This window comes from Poecile atricapillus, chromosome 3, assembly GCF_030490865.1.
Source record: "Poecile atricapillus isolate bPoeAtr1 chromosome 3, bPoeAtr1.hap1, whole genome shotgun sequence".
Classification (NCBI taxonomy): Eukaryota; Metazoa; Chordata; class Aves; order Passeriformes; family Paridae; genus Poecile; species Poecile atricapillus.
In genome coordinates, this window is record NC_081251.1 from 70373820 (window position 1) to 70396406 (window position 22587).

The 22587-nt window shown below is 39.9% G+C and overlaps 1 protein-coding gene across 1 annotated transcript; it reads left to right on the top strand.

Annotated features, from left to right (window-relative positions):
• Positions 1-1994: 1994 nt before the first annotated feature.
• GNG4 (G protein subunit gamma 4) lies at positions 1995-15806 on the top strand. The gene is made up of 3 exons (XM_058835183.1): positions 1995-2325; positions 8639-8744; positions 15040-15806. Exons 2-3 carry the CDS (start codon positions 8649-8651, stop codon positions 15166-15168), a joined length of 225 nt encoding a protein of 74 aa, XP_058691166.1. The 5' UTR covers positions 1995-2325; positions 8639-8648; the 3' UTR covers positions 15169-15806.
• Positions 15807-22587: the final 6781 nt, after the last annotated feature.

The following is a 22587-nucleotide window of genomic DNA, read 5'->3' on the forward strand; positions in this document are numbered from 1 at the left end:
TCTGGAGTGGGGTCAGAAAGGCACTGGTTCTGCATCAGGGTTTCTGTTATAGGCTCTGTTTTGTATTTCATAATTTTGAAAAAGGATTAAAAATGAAATGTGGTTTAGAGCCAAGTTCATGTAAATTCAAGGAATAGAGATTTGTGTTAGCTGTATGGGTATTGCCTCTAGAACCTGTAGGGGAGACTCTTGGTTGTGGTGGAAGGTAAGAGTTTTCAGATTTAAAAGAAAATATTTAAAAGAAATATCTGTGTAGTATATGATGAAAATACATTTTAAAACAGCCATTTCCCACCTTTATATTTTGGCTTAAGTCATAAAATTGATAGAATCCAGTAGTAAAAAACGATGACAACAGTCTCATAATTGGAACCATCCAATGTTCCGTTGTCTAACAGAATGTAAATCCTTTGTCTATGAAATGAGGCCTTTTTGTTGACTGATGATGTGGCTGAACATGAATGAAAGAGCAGCAGCGTAGGCCACTGAGGTTTCCATCGGTTTCTGGAACTCTAGTTATGGGAGGCTTGTGAACATACCTATGCATATTTAGTGATGTTTACCTTCTTCCTGTTCCATCTCCTACCCCAAAAGCCATTGACTCAGAAAAGGCTGCCCTTGTTCCAGAGCACCTTTTAAAAATAGATCTTCCTTGATCTCTTCCATATGGAAAACAAATGTTACTTGGAAATTCTGCTCCATTATGATGGAATGAGAAAAAGTGCCAAGGGCAGGTAGGAGAGAACATACACCCCTCCAGAGGGAACAGCCATCTTACTAGGGAAAAAATTAACAAGACTCTGGTGATCCTGCCAACAGGTTATCACGGCTGACAAAACTTTCAGTTAAAAATGTTAATTGGCACTTTTAAATGCTGCTGACCCATACAGCTTTTATAGGGAGAAGCATATAAAAATTGATCTATGAAGCTGAATAGGATTGTTCTGACATACTAGCCCTGACAAGGTGAGTCTAAAGCGGCCCCTTTCCCACAGCAGTTCTATTCCTCATGGCAGGCTTTTTATGTCATCCTTATGTTGTTTGGTGTGAGGGCAGGACAGGTTCTGTTTGCTCTCACCCCAAACCCCAGTGCCATTTGGGCTTTGCTGTTTGAGGAACAGTACTCCAGGCTGGAGGCAGAATTCCTGGGACATGGCCCAGTGGAAAAGGACCTGGAGGTGGTGGTCAGCACCCAGCTGAAGGTGAGCCAGCTGTGCCAAGGTGGCCGGGAAGGCTAATGGCATCCTGGCCTGGATCAGTAATAGTGTGGCCAGCAAGGACACAGTAAGTGTCACAGTAAGGACAGTAAGACTGTACTGTGCACAGCGCTGCTGAGGCTACACCTTGAGTATTCTGTGTTCAGTTTTGGGCCCCTCAGTTCAGGAAGGACACTGAAGTGCTGAGCATGTCCAGAGAAGGGAAATTAACTTGGTGAAGGGAACTCGGGTGCTGTGAGGAGTGGCTGCAAGAGCTGGGCATGTTTAGCCTGGAGAAGAGTAAAGATTGCTCTCTATAACCAGCGGAAAGGAGGCTGTAGCCAGGTAGGGGCCGGACTCTTCTCCCAGGTCAGGAGTGATAGGATGAGAGGGAATGGCCTCAAGCCGTGCTAGGGGAGGTTCAGTTTCGACAGTAGTGATTAAACTTCGGAATGGATTGCCCAGGGCGGTGCTGGAGTCGCTGTCCCCGGATGTGTTTAAGGAAAGACTGGATATCGTGCTTATCGCCACGGTCTAGTTGAGACAGTGGTGTTCGATCAAAGGTTGGACTCGATGATCTCAGAGGTCTTTTCCACCCGAATTGACTTTGTTTCTGTGATCTGTGATTTTCTTTGAGAATAGCTGGATGATCCCTCGCTCCCTAGCGCCTGCTGGAGCCGGGGCAGGAGACGGCTGCGGCAGGAATGGGGAGGGCCGGAGGCAGGCCGAGCGTGAGGGCGGTGGCAGCGGGGCCTGCGGCCGCCCCGCCCCGCCGCGCCATGTGCCACGGCCGCCCCTCACGGCGAGGGAGGGACAGCGGGAGGGACAGCGGGAGGGAGTGCCCGGGGGCCGGCCGGGAGAAGGTGCCGGGAGGGGCGCCCAGCGCAGGGCGGCTCGGGGTTTCCGCGCGGGGCTTTCGCCGTGGCCGCTGTGGGCGCCGGTGTCCTGGGAAACCCTCGGGGCCGCGCCCCGGTGCTCCCGTGGGCTGCTGCGGATAGACGAGGGCAGGCGGCGGCCGCGCGAGCCGGAGTTTCCCGGTTATCCGCAGGAGTCGGCGTCGGGCTTTGGGCTCCGTTGTCGCTGGCACCGGCGGGGAGCATCCTTCTCCGAGAACCCGCCCCGAGCCCAGGTATCCCGCGGGCGGCAGGGAGGGGGTCTCTGCCCGGCGTGCTCCTTCCTCCTCCGCCAGCTGCCTGGGGCGAAGGCTCAAGGAAGTGTCCGCTTTTCCTGCGGACTGGCTGGCGCTGACGGAGGAACAACTCCCGCTGCCCGGCTGCTGCTGGCGGTAATCGCTGGTGTGTGGCGCTGGGAGCTGCTGCACAGCAGAGCCATTAGGGCAGTGCAGTGAGACAGAAAACTCGGAATAACAACTTGAAAAACGCTTCTGCCCTGCAGGAGATGCAGTGCCGAGCTTCCCGCAGGCGCTCTCCCTACCTTGTAGGTTACAATTCTGTTCAAATACGTTTAAGCGGGGTTCGAGTGGAATAATCAAAATTCCCAGTGTACTTCTTTGAAAGCTCACAGCTATCTTTCAAAATTAGCTAAAGGGGTGAAACAGTAGCCAGGAATAATCTTTCTGCCTCAGACTTTCCAAATCTGATGGTTTGCTGGGCTATATGTTCACGTAACCTGTATGCTGATGATAAATAATACTGCAAGAAAATATTGTCTATGTGAAATATCACATTAGTTCGACCATTGTTTCCTTTGATTTTTTAATGCTGAGAAGCAAGATCATATTTTTGAGTAAAAATTTGGGTATGACGGCAAGAATTTTTGGAACTTGACAATAGACTCGATAGGACTGGATGTATTAGATGAGAACTGAGCTGTTGAAGTTTCGCTGATTTGCAGTTAGATGAGGAGAAGTTATTTTCAAAGTCACCACATTTATGGTATGAAAATTGCATTCTTTCCTTATCGTGAACAATCGTTCTTGTCTTTAATAATTTCTGCTTGTACTACTAAGCTTCTCCTTAGGAGATGGAGTGAAAAGCTGTAGTAATTTTCTTGTTTTCCTTTGTGCAGCCATGAAATAGAGAAAGAAAAGGATTCCTTAGCCTCCCTCTCTCTTTACAAATCTACATCAGTTGCTGTAAATCTTAGAGTAAGAACTGAGATAGCAGGGGAAGTTTGGTTTCTTTCAATTTCTTTTTGTTTGTTTGTTAGTTTGTTTTTTCTTTTAATTTCTTCGGTATACCAGTTTGGCATTGAACAGCCTCGAGGCTGAAAATTTTGCTGTTTATGTTCCTGTAAGTGGATAATGAAATGTGATGATCTTTTCTCAATTTAGGATGTGATTTGCAGGCCATTATCCAGGGATGATTCCCACTAATGTCCCTGGGACTTAGTTGAATGATTGGGTTAACTTTCCTATTGGGCTGTGTGGTCCAAGAAGTACAGAGCTTGTGTGGGAGGTGTTCTTCAGAGTTGTCAACCCTAGGTTTTCTAATCTAGTAATTTCAGGTCCATCACTTTAGGCTAAGGCGGCAATTTGGTTTAGGGCTTTTTAGATTGAATTCTAGAGGTCACTTTTATGGTATGGCATTTTAAGATTGTACTCGGAGCTAGATGGGGGGAAATTGCATCTTTTCTTCCCTGATACTTATAGAAATCCATCCCAAAGAGCTTGAAAATTCAGTTTTGCTTCTGTGTTACTCAAGTTTTTCGACTTTTTCTGCATTTTACTAACAAGTATTTATAATGTTTAGTAAGTGAAGGTTGCACTCCTTACCCCAATGCAGCATCAAGCTATACCTGCAAATATTTATGCAGCTTTCTGCATTATCATAAGACAAATTTGCCTTTGAAGTGCTGTTGGGTACAATCATCCATTGTAAAAACAAAAAAGGAAAAGCTGCTCTTCACAAGCATTTTTAGGAGCCTGGGAAATAAGGAACTTTGGCACACATGAGTTACGTGCACCCAGAAAAAGGATGAAGTGAGGTAAACAAAACACCAGAAAATGCAGCTGGCAGGGAGGCTGTCGATGCGCAGCTTTCAGGAGTGATGCTTTAGGAAAGGGCTGTCCGGTGTGGGGTGCCAGTCAGCAGAAACTGTTTGGCTAAAAAAGGCTGTGTAGCTGCTGTCACTGTTCTTTGCTAGCGTGGTTGGTGTTCTCCTAAAAAGAGGAGTCAACAGAGACCAGGTCAATGAACCGGCTGTGCTGCACAAAACTGCGCTGGATAAATGAGCTCCTATATAATCCAGGTCCGCTGGCTGCAGCAGTAACATGTAGACTGCAAGTAGGCTGCTCGATAGCACAGTTACTGTAACTACAGGGATTATCAGGACCTGTGTGTGTGCCTGTATTGATCCACCGTAAAAAGTAAAAACAGCCAGGAATGAGCAAACCCAGCTGAGAATTTCTGGTTCAAGGGGTTTTGGTAATTCAAACGATGGGGAGGAGTTGCTCCTTTTAAACATCAAAAGCAATGTGGTCAGCAGGTCAAGGGAGGTGATTTTGCCCCTCTACTCAGCTCTGGTGTGACTCTACACTGCATCCAGCTCTGGGGTCCCCAGCATGGGAAGGACACTGACCTGTTGGAGCAAGTCCAGGGGAGGGACACCAGGATATCAAGGGGCTGGAGCACCTCTCCTATGAGGAATATCTGAAAGAGTTAGAGTTGTTCATCCTAGAGAGACAAAGGCTCCAAGGAGACCTTATTGCAGCCTTTCAGTAATAAAAAGAGGGTTAAAAGAAAAACTGGGACAGAATTTTTAGCAGGGCCAGTTGTGGAAGGACAAAGGGTAATGGTTTTAAACTAAAAGAGGGTTGATTCAAACTAGATAGAAGGCGGGAAAAAATTATGGTGAGTGTGGAGAAACACAGTAACAGATTACCCAGAGAAGAGGTGGATGCCCCATCCCTGGAAACATTCCAGGTCAGCTGGATAGGGCCCTGAGCACCTTGTTATAGTAGATGATCCTGCTCATTGCAGGGACCTTCCAATATAAACCATTCCATGCTCCTGTAGACTGCCCACCCAGGTACAGTATAAAGATAAATGTGCCTTCCTGTGGGAATAAAGGCCTAGAGAATACTTGGACAGTTTAAGAGGTGTCATCTTAAGAGAGAGGATCAGATCCATTTGTCAGGCTGCAGCCTCACACGAAACACATCCTGCAAGAGGGTGTTTGAAGGAGAGGCTTCCTCACATTCCAGAGGATGGGTGTGTAATAGATTCTCTTGTAATTAAAATTACTGTTCTCTCCAGAGCTTTATTTCTAAGTAACAATTTTATTTCATCAAAGAATATTAAGTTTAAGGTTATTATCATAGATCCTAAGGAGAGCAGAATCAAGTGTCACTACAAAGCTTTGTGTGCAATGAGGACCTTTATCAAAGCCTGGTTTGAAAGTGAGTGCAATCTCATTTTCATCATCACACCATATGTAGTAGGGCCTTAAATGATGCACAGATATGTAATGTGTTTGCAGAGAGAAGGTAGAGGTATGTGTAACTTGGTTTGTGAGGAGAAGTCAGCCTCACAAAGTTAAGGAACCAGGCCTGTCTGTAAAAAATTGAAATTAAATACTTAAACGGATGCTAAACACTTCCAGAGATACAGTAGTTAAATATTTAAATGCATGTAAAGGCCAAGGTTGGAACAGGATTTGGAACAGAACAAATGTTTATGCTTCAGAATATAAACAAACTTCTTGCTGGGGGTAAGTGGAAATTTTCTCCAGTGTCTGAAATGCCTAGTGACAGACTTCTTTTGTTTTTAAAGTTATTTTTTTATGAAGCCTCATATTCTGGTTGTTTTCTGATACTGTGAAATGCTTTACTAGGCAAGATACATATTTTCTTTTTTAAAATGTTCCTATTTGGTGTTTTAGAATATAGGTAAGGATATATTATCGTTGTGGCATTGCTTTAGAAACATGATTTGAGTTTTTAGAAGCATTTTTATGCCTAATAGCCTTTTCAAAATTCTGCTCTGGACTTAACTCAATCCTTATTCTGTAAATGCTTAAACACTGGCTGGAAGTACTATGACCTGTGTTCTTGCCAACTTTGTTGTAGTCAGTGACAGTTCAAATTGTCTAACACTAATGTTTGTAGCTTTTACAATATGAGTGAATGAATTGCCAGAAAAAATTAGGAGATTTGGAATTCTCTGGACTGTTCAAGGAGTCGCAGTTGCTTAATTCAGTTTAACTTAAATGTATGTAGCAAATGTAGAAGGGCCTCTACTTTGACTTTTTTTGACTTTGTGATCATTAGTAAGGTAGATGTGTAGATGATAAAATTTAAATGATTCACTCTTGTGGGGGTATCATTTTGTAAACAAAGCTAGACGTGTTTATTCTAATTTTTATGGGTAGGTTGATACTTAAAAGTGAGGGGGTTGAGTCAAACATAAAGTTCAGAGATGAGCTGTAATTCAGAACTTTCTTCTTTTGTGAATGTCTTGTATCCTTTCTGCTTTTTGACTTTCCACTGCAAGTCAAAACACATCTCAAAATTGATTGGAGGCTCTGGCTTGGTTGTGGATTTTCTATGGTACATGGCATTTTATGCAAAGCCAGTTCCTCCACATGTATTCAGTCCTTTGCTTTGTGAGGAATATGAGTTAAAAAATGGTAAACAAAGATGAAGACAAAGAACCTTCTGTGTTCTGACATGATTTTATTTCATCAGAGCACGCAAGGGGGAAACTTGTATTACATTCAAATGACACATGTAGAGGCAGAAAACCTGTTCTTTGTCTTGGCATATGTTAAAGCTCTTGTTTTGTTTGGCACAATTAACATATTTTAAAGTAGCATTTCCCTGCCTTGAATTATACTAGACCTGAAAGAAAAAGATTCCATTGTTTCTTCAAATTAGTGTTGAGCATGGCTTACTATGGCATATGTATTCCACCATCCTGTTTTACAGTACAGGTTACTGATTTTTAGAAACAGCCTGTTTCATACCAGGCTCTGAGAAGAAACAACTGGCTTTGCCTTGTCTCTGAGCATTTGTGTTTTGCAAAATAAAAGTAGTTAAAAAATTATTCCTCCATTCTTTCTGTACTATGGATTGTGTATTTCCCTTGCATCTAACAGGGACATTTGACATACAGGTTTTTTACAAGAGCATTTCCAGCATCCTACTTTATTTCCTGTTTGTATCTTACACCCCAGTGACTGGATCAGGTAAGCTATCAAGGTTCGAAAAAGGAAATTTTTATGGTTCTAGGTGTTTGCTTCTTATCCAGAAATAAGCTGGAAGTATTCATTTTGAAAGGCTTGAGCCTAAAACTGCTTTAGCAGCAGTGCAAAATGCCTCCTTGTGTGTGTTTTTTCTCCTGTGTCCCATCTGCCTCTCACACCCTGTGTCCTTTGCATTTTGCTGAACTTTGCATTGGCTTCTGAGGCTTGGTGCCAGACTAATCTGGCTGCAGGTGGCACTTGTGGTAAGGACCACAGAAGAATATTGCCTGATTGGAACCTCAGCATCATCTTACTAGGTAGTACAACTAGTCTGCGACCTGCCTAGGATATCTGTAGCCCATCATCTTTCCATGTGGCCTTAGTCCAACCTCCAGTGGCTTCAAAATAGTGACTGTTCCTTGTGCTGGGCCAGTGCTGCATAGAGGTGTCAGCACAAGGGGGTCTAACACGCAGACCACCTCTGGCATGAATAATATTGTAAGTTAGTCAAGGTCTGAATGTGTCTCTACTCATTTGGTAACAGTGCTGAGGACTGCTGGATATTGAGCTGGTTTACACCTCATCCCTCAGGGAATAGCAGTGCAACAGAACAAAACGCTGACATACCTTACCTAGATGTCTCTTCCCAAGAGCTGCAAATCCCTTAAGAAGTAAAGCATTCCTATCCTGTACAGTGTACTATACTGGGTTTAGTCACCTTTGCACTTTGCTGGAGATGTCTAAACTAAACATTGGAAATCACTGCATTATTTCTTCTTAATCTGTTACCTCATTTCTAAACCTATTTTATTGATAGTCAGAATTCTGACTCATTCTCTACCTTACAATTTCTCTCTGATGCTCGTTGGGAGCGGTGTGGTATTCGTTTCCACTGCACACATTTCTGAGCTTGTTTTGATGTTTCTAGGTGTAACTGGGGCGTGGAGCCAAACGGTGCAATGCCTGCAAGGTCTGTTTGTGAGCAGCTGTTCTGCGTTGGCAACGTGAACCAGGGCAACCATTTTCACACTGAAGTCATGGTCATGTGCTCTGCATTTGTATGTCATTTGCAGGATTCAGGCAGAATGCTGACGATTGAGGATGCAAATATGTCATGCAAAAAGGTGCCATGGAGCAAGAGAACCAGAAATAAATGCTGTCTGATGTGTATTCGTGATCAACAGCCTGGCAGTGCTGATGTGGTGGGCAATGGGTTGGGTAGAGTTCAGATAACTCCTCTCAGTGATTGCTGCATTTCCCACCCCTTCTTTAAATGGTCTCAACTTTGTCTCTTCCAGGAAAAACAAAATGAAGGAACTAGTGTCAAACAGTACAACCAGTATTTCTCAAGCCAGGAAAGCTGTGGAACAATTAAAAATGGAAGCATACATGGATAGAATGAAGGTAAACTTGGCCTTATTGTTGATATTTTTAATTCACTGACTAGTTTGTGGAACAGCATGCTTTCAATAATGCAGAAATCAAGAATCTGTGTTGAGCAATTAAACAGTATTCAGTACTGTGAGTTACATACTGACTGGTGGGTTCTAGTGAAGCGATTTCCAAAGTCTGGCTTCAAGGCTGCTTCTGTGTGAGTGTCTGTTACATTTGTCAAAAGTGGTATTTTGTGAAATACTTAAAATCAGCCAGCAGGTTCACAGGTGTTCTTCTTGGTCCCCTGTAGCTGAATTTAAGTGCAGCTCTGGTTTCTTGGTTTTTCTCCTTTAAGAATTGGAATAAGTGTTTAAGGTATTGCAAAATATTTGAATAATGATGACACAAGCTGGATTGCTTTGCTTTATTTAGTTTTAGTGCACACATCATTGCACAAAGAATGTGTATGATTGCAGTGTGCAAAGTTATGATTCTTCACACTTGATAACATGTTGTATGTGAAGATTTGGTTTCATCATACCTCTAAATACATGCGGATTAAATATTATCATTAAAGGCACTATTAAACAGAAGTTTTAAATTTTTTTAACCAAAAAATCCTATGGGTTATTCTTGCATGTCATTCGGCTTTCCACTAGGCTAAAATTTTGTGAAATACCAAGCACCTAGAAGCTAATAATGCCACAGAACTTTTTAAGAAAGCAATGTTCATTTCTTTTGCTCTTTGCCTCTGAATATAGGGAATACTTATTTTGATAAAAAATCCAGTCTTTACATGGAAGAAGTTTTTAGTCTTTCCATCTTTAAAAAGTAATGCATTGAAATGACCCAGTTCTCTGCAAACTGTAACTGAGTTTTTGCAAACTATAACTAAGATTATTATGTCAGTAGGATAATTTACAAATGTTGTACATTAAAATCTTCATGTAGTCTTAATGCAGTCTGTCCATCCATCCTGTGTGCTAAAACTCTGCATGTAGTCACTGCAGGCACAGTATATATTTAGGATTTTTAAAATAACCTCAGATCACAAACTCACCAGCTGGAAAAGCAGTATTTACAATTCATAAATATTAGTGCAATTCCATGAGTGGTCAGTCTTGCTCATATAAAAAAAGAAATTTCAGTCACTCTGTTTTGTGGCAGTTTTTAGCAATGTCTGTAAGACCATTGAATTTGCAAAAGTAGTTTCTCTATTTCTTAGTGTGTCACAAATTCCTGTTTCCAAATAACCTGTTCACAGGGACAGGTGGTTTTTTTCTGCAGTAAAAGAAGGTCTGCCTTGGTCAGTCCCAACTCAGGTCCTATTGCAGCTGCCTGAACAGAGCTGGCAAGGGAGGGTGTGGGTAGCAGAGGAAAGGGTTGGAAAAATATGGCCCAGTTTATTGGCATTTGAAATTGTTGATACTTAGTGGATTGTCTTAAACCTGCTTCCACATATGCAGTGGTAACTGTCATGTCCCACATTATTAGGTCAGTTATGCAAATAGCTTCATTAGTTAGGTGTATAACATTCCTAATTACAAATGTAAGAAAGACATAGCTGCAAGAAAGACACAGGTTGTTTTTACAGTCAATTTAATTAAAAAGAACACAGTTATTAGCAAATGTGGCAGACCTAAAAAACAGGTAGCTTGAAAGTGCAATTAGTTTGCCTTTTGAAACAGCCTGGGACCAAGAGCACACCAAAGAAAATCTGACGTTTCAGAGGGTTCCTATACTAATATAAAATAAATATAGCTTTTCAAAATGCCTTGATTTCTAGAATTTCTTTGGACAAGCATATGAGGGATTGTGAGAAGCAGTTGATTGGCTTTTTATTCCTTTAAAATCTGCTTGGCTTTTTAATCTTGAATCACTTAAGTGTGTGTTTCAGCACAGCCAAATTTTACCAAGAGACTTTCCAGTGGTTTCAGCAGGAGATTTTAAGTTCTCAAATCATCACTGTAAAGGCAGATAAATGAACTTGCTTCCTTTTTTTTTCTGGTGTTTTGCATCTGATTAAACTAGTTTGACATTTAATAAAAGATCAGGGCTTTCCAAATAATTTAATTAAACCCTCTTTTGCAAATAACTATAGCCAAGTTGTTATTGCCACAATGGGCAGGACCACATTGCCAAGATTGAAGAGGTGTCTGTGTTATTGACTGGGGAAATCAGAAGTTCCTGTTTATTTTTCTACTGCAGAGGCACTTTGTTTCCCAAGCACAGTAGCTGCTGTAACCAGCAAGAGTTGGGTCTGCACATTTAGAATGTTGTAGTTAAAAGTAGGTTGATAGTTGCCAACTTCACACTGTGTTCTGGATTTTTCAACTAATTTAAGAAGTCCTCTTAAGTCCTCTAGCCAGTCAGAGCACCAAAGCAGTGCTGTGTTCTGAAGTTCCACAAACAACTCGCTGCTGAGGTGAGAAAGAAACAGGATGACTCAAAAGAGGAGGACAGAGTTATTGGTCAGTAGTTGGTAGGAGGATTACTATGGGTTTTTTTGTAAACCATAGGAATCCCAGAAGAATCATGATTGAACCTGTCGTACCTGGCAAAAGAACAGCTAGAGTTATAACAGAAGTAAGAAGGAAGCTGGAAATGCAGATTCCTAGCTAGGAACAATCAAAGTAAATCAGATGAACAGTGGCCTTGTGACTAGTACAGTGATGTGTCTTCTAAAGATGCTAGCAGTAAAATAGAGAAAGCAAAGGTAGTATTGGTGTTTATCAGAGTTGTTCTCAGAATAAAGCACTACTTAATCTTCTCTTTGCAAGCAGAAAAGCAAGAGTGCTCTGACATTTAAGATACTTGGCATATCAGTTACCATTCCGTTTTCTTTTTCCTTAGGAAGATAGGAAGTATTCCTAACTGGTCCTGGATAGTGTTGGGAGATGAACAGTGAGAATGCCAATAAATGTGTGTGAATCTCTTTGTTTTAGATGTAAAGGATAAGCAGAGTGGGTGTTGTAGCAATGATGGTAATTAGTCACAATCCATGACAAGGCAGAAGACATCATAATTGCAGCCTTTTGCCCTGTCACTGAAGCTTATAATTATTAGTGCAGCTAACAGGATGTTCTAACTATGGCAGTTTTTAATCACCTCTGCTAATCTGAAATGTAATGGTAAAATTTCACAGTCCTCCTGAGACTAATTCTTTAAAGCACCAGGACTGAGTGTTTTGTTAGATTTGTTTTTCCCTTTTGTTAATTTGATAACCAGATGTGGTTTTTGCTATAGAGAGTAAAAGTAATTCTACAAAATGTGAGATCAGTGTGCTACCTATGTACTCCATCTCTTCTAATCCATACACCTTAAAAGATTTTTTTAAGAATGAAATATTAACTTCCTGATAGAATTCATCAATCAAACTGGAGTCTGATTTTTTTCTTTAGCCATTTCTGCAATATGTATAAATTACTTTGAATTTGCAGACCAAGCCGTATTGAGTAGGAGAGCTGACATGATAAATGTGTAGGCTTCATTTGAATATTCAAATCACATGCATTTATTTTAATTCTTAGGAAGAGCTATGTTGAAGCTGTCCAGTAACCTTGGGCTACAAATAACCCCAAAGGCGAGTAAAAGCTACGCTAGAGTGGGCTCCATTTAACTCCTTCCACAGCACAGTGGGACAATCAGCACACCAACATGTACAGCACAGCCCACACCTCTGGGTGCTGCCTGTGCCAAAGGAGCCATCCCTGCTGGAGCCTTGGTGCTATGGTCAGTACCCAGGCCTTCCACCACTGCTCTTCCCAATAATGACACTGAGCAGGAAACTTGCTGGAGGCAGTATTGTATTTTGCTCTTTTTTGGGCCACAGGTCTGACTTTGCCAACACCACTCACAGCCGCAGGAACTCATGTTTTGATCGCTCCTGGACTGTGATCAGCTCGTTTAACTCCCTGTTGTGAATGGTCATTATTCCGCTGTGCAGGCCTAAGTTACTCTACTTTTAGTGAAGAAATGGTTATAATTCACTTTTATCACTCCTGTAATCCCAGTGGGAGGATTTGTCCCCTCAAAATCTTTTATTTGTTTAAAGGATGAAAATATACGGTCTAGTGTGGGTTTAGTTTGTGACAATGATCATATTCCTCAGTTTCTTGTTGCAGGTTTGTTTTTAAATAAAGTGTACTATGGTTTGTTTAAAAGCAAACTGAAATGTGACTTAAACACTGTGACAGTGAAGGAAGGGTTTTTCTTCACAGAAAGGGGTGAGAGGGCATTGGAGTGGGGTGCCCAGGGAGATGGCAGAGTTGCCATCCCTGATGTGGCACCAAGTGCCATGGTCTAGTTGACAAGGTGGAGTTAGTCAAAGGCTGGACTTGATAATTTCAAAGGTCTTTTTCAACCCAGGCGATTCTGTGGTTCTGTGAATGCATTGCTCTGCCTCACAACATTCCTACCAGCATTACAGGATAAGTTAGATACAAAAATGTATGTAGAGCTTTTTCTAGTGAAACTCCCTTTTGTTTATTATATTGTATCAAAGCACAACAATATGTAGAGAAACAGGAAATTATATTATTGGGTTTATCCCTTTTAAGAATGAAGTCTGAAATCATACTTCTCTTCCATTGAATGAAAAGCAATAGACTTGGGCTGATGTTGTTTACCCATGCATGGAACGAACAAGATCATTACAAGAAAATCATTACAATCCTTTGTACTTTGAGGTCTGTAACTTTCCATGCATTTTTGTTTTACCTGCTTCTTTCTTGAGAAGCACTGGTCCTTGTGAACATCTCTTCTGATTTGTTATGTTTTCTGTTTCACCTGTGCCCAGCAGCCTTCTGTTCACATGTAGTGTCTCTGCCACCCTTTTGTCTTACAGGCCAGTTCAAAGACAAACTAATTTTAAATAACCTTAACACTCTTATATCCTCCATTAGGGGGATAGTCCATACTACAGTTGGCACTGTGGGGTGCCAACCACAGGTTTTCCATAGGCTTAAGCATTCTACAAAGGCATACAGAAATTAAAAATAAAGAAATTAAGAAATAAAGAGTCTGTAACTGTCTTCAGAAGTTCATTCAAATTTCATGCAAATTCTGATTCAATACCCATTGACTTCATAGGTCTGATCTGAAGCCTGCTATGGGCTGGGTCCATGTGAAAACAAGCAAGGCATGAGGAAGCTTAAAGCTAACACTGATGAAACACCTGCTAGAAAAATATCAGAAATGTGATTTGTTTCTTCTCTTCACTCTAGTTGTGCAGACATTCTGACCTTGGTGTTGGAAGGGGGACAAGCTGTCATGGTGCTCAAAGAAAAGACTTCTTTGTAAAGACTCCAGAATTCATTTTTTCAACTACCAGAATATTGAAAACCCAATAATTCACCAAAGTAAAAAGATACAGATAGCTGTGAATATCTTATTGACTGAGCAGAACAAAAAAAATTTGTCTATACTTTCTAAATTCTTGAAAAAATAAATGAATCACTATGGCCTTCTGCCACCAATATTTTTACAGCACAAAGCTGAAAAAATTACAAGGTTTAATATTTCATTTTTCATAGCTTACATTGCAAATATTCAACACACTGCTACATTTTTGTATGTATTTGTATTTTTGTAGACTTTTCAGTAAGCATAAACCCATGTTCTGAACTTGGAGACTTGAGAATTATTTATTTTAGAAGTAAAAAAATATAAAGTTAAAAAATATTAAGGTAGTGCTCAAGTTTAAATGAATGCTGTGAATAAAAGACTACTTATAGTAATTTACTGAGCAGAAGACATTAGTCTTGCTTCATTGAAAAGAGCAGTATTTAGCTTAAATGAGAGCTATGAATCATGGTGTTCAAGTTTTGTTCGTGATCTATTATTTCTTTTTAATCCCATGATCATGTGTCTAAAGAACTTTTTATTTTGCCACCAGAGGAGCAAAGGGCAGAGAGTGTGTGTGGAAAACCTTAAAACCTATGAATGGGAGTAAGAGCTGAAGCAGGTTTCTCTACAGAAACAGACACTTCAAGGAGAATCCTTATTGCTTATGGGTGAATAACATATAAATGTTTTAATGACTATGTGCTCCTGACCTCCTTCTGATGGAGAGGAACAGCTTGATGGGATGATGTCAATTGATACCATCTATGTCACTATGTTAGATAAAAAGTGTGTAAGGATTACTAGCCCTAGGAAGAGCAAATTGAGAGATGTGTCTAATATTTAAAAGGATAAAGCAATCTACTCCTTGTTTTATGATAGGTTCCATTATCATTTGTTCTATGAAAAAATATTTATGCAATTTAGATTGGTTCAGAATTAAGTGTTACAGTAGTTCTCTCTTCTCTTCTACCTCTATTAGGTATCCAAGGCTGCAGCAGATTTATTGGCATATTGTGATGCACACATTGGAGAAGATCCCCTTATTATTCCTGTACCTGCATCTGAAAATCCCTTTAGGGAGAAGAAACTCTTTTGTACTATCCTTTGAGTCAGTTTTCAATTAAAAATGTCGTCTGCTAAAATTTGGTATCAGTGTTGCATGCTTTTAGCATTTTTTTCTTCAAATGTCAACACCCCATAACTACAATATTTTTGGAAGGTAGTGCAATTTCTGTTAAAAAAAGTCCCTGAATTTTTTTTTTTTTAAACTAAAAAATTCAAGGTAATGCTTATCTTTCAGAGCAATGTAAAAGTTTAATTTCAGTTCTTCATAAACATTCTTTTGGTCTTAATGAAAATATCAAGTACAGTATCAAATTGTAGATGTCTTTGCCAGTCATAGATTTTTCTGGGACTTAAATGAGTCATACCAATTCTTGAAGCTATTTTTAACAATCCTATTTTCTTTGGAAGGTGAATTCAATTCAATTGCCTTTACAAATTTCTATCTAAAGAGAGTAGTGTGACCTTTGCGTCAAGAAGCACTATCTAGGGAAAAGTCACAGTGATTTACAGTGTTTAGAATGATCAGACTTATACAGTAAGTGGTGTCTATAAATATGTTTTCTGAAGACTGTAAGAAACTTGACTACAAAAACAATCCTAGTAAAGTGCCATTGTAGCTATGAGCAGAATGGAGATGTATAGTCACACACCAGGATTACATCAATAAAACTGTAGAAAAATGTGGTTTCTTGTATCTTATTTTGAATTACAATGATTTAAATTATTTAGAAAGCAAACTGAACTGTGAAATAGGTATTCCTGAGGGTTTTACTGTGGGGGTGTAAAACTGCCCTGAACAGCACAGGGGTGGAAGAGTTACATTTTCTGAGCAGCTCTCTACCTACCTGCTTTGCCCATGAGAGGAGGACTTTATGGGGATGGAGAGTAATGGTAAATAAATGTTGTTCTAGGATATGCAGCGAGACCACTGTGTTGACAGCCACTATGTTTGCATATTTTGTGGCCACAGAGTAGTTAAGTTGTCAGCAATTAATTTGTTGAGGTTCTGGGATTTCTTTTTATTTCAACTTTAAAGTGCAGTGAGAGGAAAAGAATGAGGTGTGAAACAAGGCTGCCTTCTTCATGAAGTAAAATTAAGCTCATGCAAGGCACCTGATGGAAGCAACTGTTACTTTACATTTCATGTAAAGTATTTTATGACTTTTATTTTTTTGTTCTTCTCATTTAAAAAAAAAGTGAATTCTTTTCCAATCTGATGCATTGGGACAGTTGTCCCACTGCAGTACCTGATATGCACAGTGTATCAGCCAGCCCCATAAGGCAGGAGACAATTTTGTTGGAGAATTGCACCAGTCTGAGCTGAGACTCTGAACAGCCACCAATAAAGATGAAGCTTCCCCCCGTCCTTTGCACAAACTTGTATTCCATAAACGTCTAAAATACCTGCAAGGCAAAAACTAGCTGAGGAACTGAGGGCTTTGGGATGTTCTTAAATGTTGAATTTAGATGCTATAAAGGGCTGCTTGGTGAACAAAGCCATGTGCATTTACCCCGAAGTGCATGTACCTTCTCCAGCTTATTTTTAGCAATTTCCATCAATGTCTGTTGTACTGTTTTGTGCAGTGGAAATACAAGATGTCTGCATTGTACAGGTTTTGTTTTCTTTGCCATTCAACTTGGATAATGTGCCTCACCTGACTGTCTTCAGCTACTAGTCTGGGCACACAAGACAGGGGACTTTGGACAGTGCTGCTGCTGCTGGCAGAGCTCACCTCATGTCTCACATCCAATGTTATTGTAAAAAAACCCTACATAACCATATTCCTTTTAATCAATAGGCTTTTGGGATGTCTTCCATTTAAAGATTTGGTTTTTGAACTGGGCAGCTGAAGACATCAGTATCTTATCAGGCTTGACATACCTATGCTGAAAACCATTCAAGCATCTTGAACAGATCTCATTTTTAGTAGGCTCATTCTTGGCTCTTATTTCAAAGTTTTCAGCTTAAGAATCTCATTCCTAACTTTTAACAAGACTATTTCCATATGTATGGTGTGCTTTTATTCTGAGGGTAGAGAAATCGGGTTTAGCTAACTGAGTAGCTATTTTATTGACAGCAAAATAAAAAAAGGCTTTCTGAAAATATTTATTAAAAAAAAGAGCAACAAAATGCTTAATAAGGTTCTTTAGGGAATCCTTCCTACAGTGTACATGATTTGGTAACTGCTCTGATCACCATGGCAACATTTTCATTTGTCCTTCCGCATGTATGGTTTTAACTGGAACAGCATGGGAGGAGAATATAGGGCATACAGCTTTATTCTCAAAGGCTTTGTAACAACTTGCATTTGAGGCTCATCATTAAGGTTCCCATCTAAAATAACAAAATTTCTGCAGCTTATTACAGTATTGCAAACAACTTGCTGTCTGTTTCAGATTGGGGTTACTGTCTAACATCCTGAGATTGAAACATTTCAGTGCTTTTGATCCTCTGGGGTTATAAGAGCTACATTTACAAAAGTCCAGAATTACTACTCACAAGAGGAGAATGTAATTCTTTTGATTATCAGGTTTTTCTCCAAAATTTTTCTTCAAGGAGTTGTGAATGTATTGGAGTTATGTTTTAAACAGCTGGTTCCCATGTTTGTGGCTTCTTTTATCAATTCTTAAATTTCATGAAGTCAAAAAAAAGAAAATGTATCTATTAAGATGATTTCATACTTCCAATTTTTAAAAAATATATACATGAATTACCATAAAGTGCGTATTTATATTAGGAGATGTCTATAATGTGTTTGAAGAGGTTAAACTGTAGAAGCATAATTCCTTACTGGAAAACAAAACATCTTTCTCTAATATCCTTGGGCCTTATTTACCAGCTCCTTGAATGAAGGTATACTGTTGTCAAATTAGCAATTTGAAGGGGAAGAGGGTGAGGTGAACTTAGAAGATCAACACTACAAATAAAATTGTAACAGCTTTGGATTGCATAAAAGTATATGACTTTCCTTAAGAACACCATCAAAAAATTTACTCTCTGAAGGAGAATGGCATCTTCTGGTTAGCTTTTTTTTGAATGCCAGCTTGATCCAAAAATCTTAAAAGAAATTTAAAATAATATATTTTCCTCCAATCCCAGCAAACCATAAAATGTCTTTGCCATTATTATATTTTTATTGCTTTGACCTTTGAGGCAGTTTGGATAATCTGCTAATGATACTTGAGTTTCATGCTTAAGCATCTTGCCCCAGCTCTACACAAAAGTATCTGAATGATATTGTACATTTTTCTAAATAATGAATACATATTATATCATGAAGTATAGAATGATATAAAAAAACCCCCAAAGCTCTCCAAAACGTGAATTTATCTAACAGAAAGGCTTCCTGTAGGCTGAAGCAATGAGTTTATGTTTTCATCAAACAGTCTGATTTGGTTCCTACTAATTTCAATGAAAACAAAACCAGACCTGCTGCCATCCTAACACTGTACTGCTCTCTCTCTCTATTTCATACGTCATAAATATGCTTGTTTATTTGTAGTTCAGGCCCAGAAAGTAATGGGTGCTTTCTCTTAACTGTGTGAGTTGGGGCTGTCATCTCACAGAGTGAGAACTTCAGAACAGAATTGGATTCAAGGGGGGTTTGACACATTTTGAGTAATCCTTTCTTCATATCCCAGCTTGCTGCTCTGATGAAATAAGAGTTCCCAGTGGATTGGTGGTAAATTGTAGTATCTTGGTAGCACATGTGGGGCTGGCTGTTTTGCCTCCATCAGATTAATCTCCTTGGTTTACTTTGAATTTAAGATGCTTCCATTTCAATCCTAAAAACTATATTCCTTCTCTCTATTAAATACTAAATTCCCCTTATTTGCTTCCTATATAATGTATTAAATTAGTAGCAGGGTACTTGGCTGATGCTGATAGGCAAATTTTTTAAGATGACCTCTATGAAATTATGGTCAAAGAAGGAGAAAAATATGGAGGGAAGTTTACATTAAGCTGTTCTACACCACACCATAGGTTAAAATAAATACAACCGTTGCTGTCAGTGGCACTAAGGTAAATAATTATGCATAATGATATTGTAACCAGGCATTTTTGCAGTGACTTACAGCAGGATCAGCTCCAACAGAAGGAAAGAACACTTTGGGAACAACAGTCTGTAGAGGTGCATATTAAAGCCTAAGTTTCAATAAGGCAGTCATTTACCCAGCTGGATTTCTGATATCAAAGGAGTAACAAAATATGTGCTTTGAGAGGACCTGATTATATAGTTTTTCCTATCTTTTCATTATATAGGGATAAAAGTCTGTATACATAATTTTCCTAGAAAATGCCATAATTATGGCTGTCCTTTGGGTCTGCATCAGAATATGGATTTGTCTCTTCAAGGAGACTAAAGAAAACTTGGGGGAGGAGTGGTTCACAGGAAATACAGGCTTCTTTTACAGGAAACTAATACTTAAAGTCATTAGACTGACTTAAATAGTAATGTGTGAAAAATAGTGTGCAAACTTACCAGAATAAGTGTTACACAAAATTTTACAGGCACCTGCACATTTAATCTTTAGGTAAATAATGTACATTTGCATCTAATTGAATCCAGCTTTATAGCACTATTAAATTAAGTACAGCCATAAATACCAGAACTGGTATGGGAATAACTTCTCTGTCTGTTAGAGGAAGATGTATGTCTGAGTTTGTCAAGTACATTTACACCACTCACGCTTGTGAACAAACAAAATGAGCAGCTTTACCCTAAAATTGGGTGTTTTCTTTCCCAAATTCCTATTACAAGTAGAAGCTGCACAGGCTCGTCTATTACTGCCACCTACTGATAAAGTGATAAACAGCTGACTGAGAAAAAAATACCAATACCAACTAGTAATGACCAAAAGGTGGATTCTCAATTAATACACAAACTGTCTGAATCAGAGAGCCAGCACTCCTGTTTTTGTGGGCTGCACTGTGTATGATTTCACCTGGCGCCGGGCACTGCTGCACTGCTGGGATGCAGTTAAACCTAAGTTCAGTTCCAGACTGCTCAGTTTAGGAAGACACAAAAGACAAACACATTATTTGGCTAAATAGGTCAGGTGGCTGGCTAAAAATGCCTTCAAAAGTTGGGGGAGTCGTTGTGTGTATCAGTTGTAGCTCATTTTCCAGTTTTACTCGGGTGCCTGTTTCTCAGTGCTGCTGAAACACCAGTTGTGCCCTTTGCTCCCTGGAGCAGGTGAGGTGGCTGCTAACAGCAGTAAGGCTCAGCTCTAGGCCAGAGTGAGCCCCCAGCCCAGAGAGCACTCAACAGATCTCACTGACTCCTGCTCTGTTCCTTCACACTCAAACTTCACTCCTGCCTGTTGGGTTTTTTATTTTGGGGGTGGAGGCTGTTCTCAAATTACTGGAGTCTGGGCCAAATACTTCCTCATATGCCACAGCATAATAATGCAGCAGGAAGAGAGCTTAGGCCACTGTTTATGCTTAGAATGTCATTTTATGAAAAATACACTAGGCACGGCATAAGGATGTGTTTCAAAAGATCACCCCTTCCACAAAATGTATTTGTCGTGTAGCTTCTAACTGCACCATGCCCTCTTGCGTCCTTTAGCTTTAGGTGGCATCCTTGCACCCTTCACTTTCTCTCTGGCATACTCTGAAGACATGCACAGATTTTCAGCAAAAGGAAAGAATAAGCCATACTTTATAGAAAAGAGCCATTGTGACTTTAAAAAACCTTTCAAGTAGGAGTAACTTTAAAGATATTGACAGTGTAGCAATCTGTCTCTCAAAAGTGTGGCTCACATGACTTTTTATCCTTAAATTTCTTGTTGCAAAGACTCTTCACTACTGTGGATTCTTGTCTGAGAGGCTCCTCCCTGGAGAGCATACCAGCTTTTATCCTACTCATCAGACCACAATACACATAAATAGATTTCCAATATATATACCTGCAGTGCTGATATGAACATATCAGTCATACCCTTAAAAGATCAAATGACAAAACTTCAGGTGCAAAGATTCTTGAGAAAAAAATCCTCTATAGAAACTTTAAGAATTTAAAGAATATGATAGATAGTAACCTTTCTGAGGTCTTCTTTCTCAGCCTTCACGTGCTCTTTTTGTACTGAGAGTTTGCTTCACACTCTGGAAAATTACTACAGAAAACAACGATGAGATAGAAATTAGAAGGCCATAAAAGTGATTACATTTCATTACAGTTCTGTTCATACCAGCTAAACAAATACTTGCAACAGGGGTGTGAATATATTTGAAGATATTTAAACAGAATCTGAATAAATGAAAAAAAAGTACATTACAAGATCATTAAAGAGGCCAAGTTAAGCACTTGTTTAAGAAATGTCAGAGGTAGGTTTTTTCATGCATATTCCATTTGCTTCTCTCATTTGTGTGTACTACTATCCCGAACCATCGCTGCAGGAATTCCCACAAGGCACAGTATAGGCAGTGCTCAGTTAATGAGCAGTTAGTCTGTCCTATTTTGGTGCTGTTATTCATTGTTTAGCCCCAGGCCTGATTTACTCACAAATTCTGCTTTCCATGTATTACTGTTCCCTGATGAGCTGCTTCGTGGTGCTCATCATGGGTTGCTTCACAAAGTTTCTCCACAGTATCCTGGAGGAATATGAGGGTGGAACTATTTGCGTCTTACAGTGGGAAGCTGAGGCAGAGCCTGGACAGATTGTGAGTACCTGCTGCTCCAGAGTTAGCTCTTTCGACACCTCACACAATGTTCCCACTTGCTCAGCCACCAGCTCTGAGTCCTCAGCTCTACAAACTGGAATGCCTTTTGCAAGTTGAACACACAGAAATTACAGGGGGAAAAAAGTAACATGAAAGATTTAGCTTCGTGACTTTCCTGGTCTTGTCAGTTCTCCCAGGCAGCCATGACCCTTAGCCTTGTAACCCCTATTTTGTGATCACACCTCACTGACTTTGCACTTGCTGCAGCAAATGAAGCAGCCACCTGGTGCTTTCTCCAGCAGAGCACATCCATCCTAGAGCAAGGTAAGCACCACAATGGGAAAATAGCAAGCGGTCATGTAAATGATTTAAATTGAAATATAGCCTGAATATTATCTATCCAGTGATAGATAATAATGAAATTATAAACAATGTTGTGGCAAATTTGCTTTGCAATTTCCCAATATCTTATCTCTTTACCAGGCATGTGATTAAAAAGTGTATTTGCTTTTGTATTGTAGGTTTCTGTAGGACTTTCTACAAACCTTATTCTCTGTACATGCATCCTGAAGTCTTTGTGCAGCTTGTTAAAAATAACTGTATTCTAACTGCACATGAAGTACCTAACCCCACCAGCTGGCTGCTGCTTGATTATTGGATTTTTGATGTTCCAAATCTCTGTGAGACATTCCTGCTTGCTCTCTGAGATGTGCTTGTCAAGATTTAGCTGCTGCCATAAGGGTAGTTTTGAGTCCATTCCTATTTTTGATTGTCATGAAGATGTCAAGGAGTCAA

Coding starts and splice junctions, on each gene's coding strand:
- GNG4 (XM_058835183.1), top strand. CDS start 8,649: ATGAAGGAACTAGTGTCAAACAGTACAACCAGTATTTCTCAAGCCAGG. Junction 8,745..15,039: donor CATACATGGATAGAATGAAG/GTAAACTTGGCC, acceptor TACCTCTATTAG/GTATCCAAGGCTGCAGCAGA.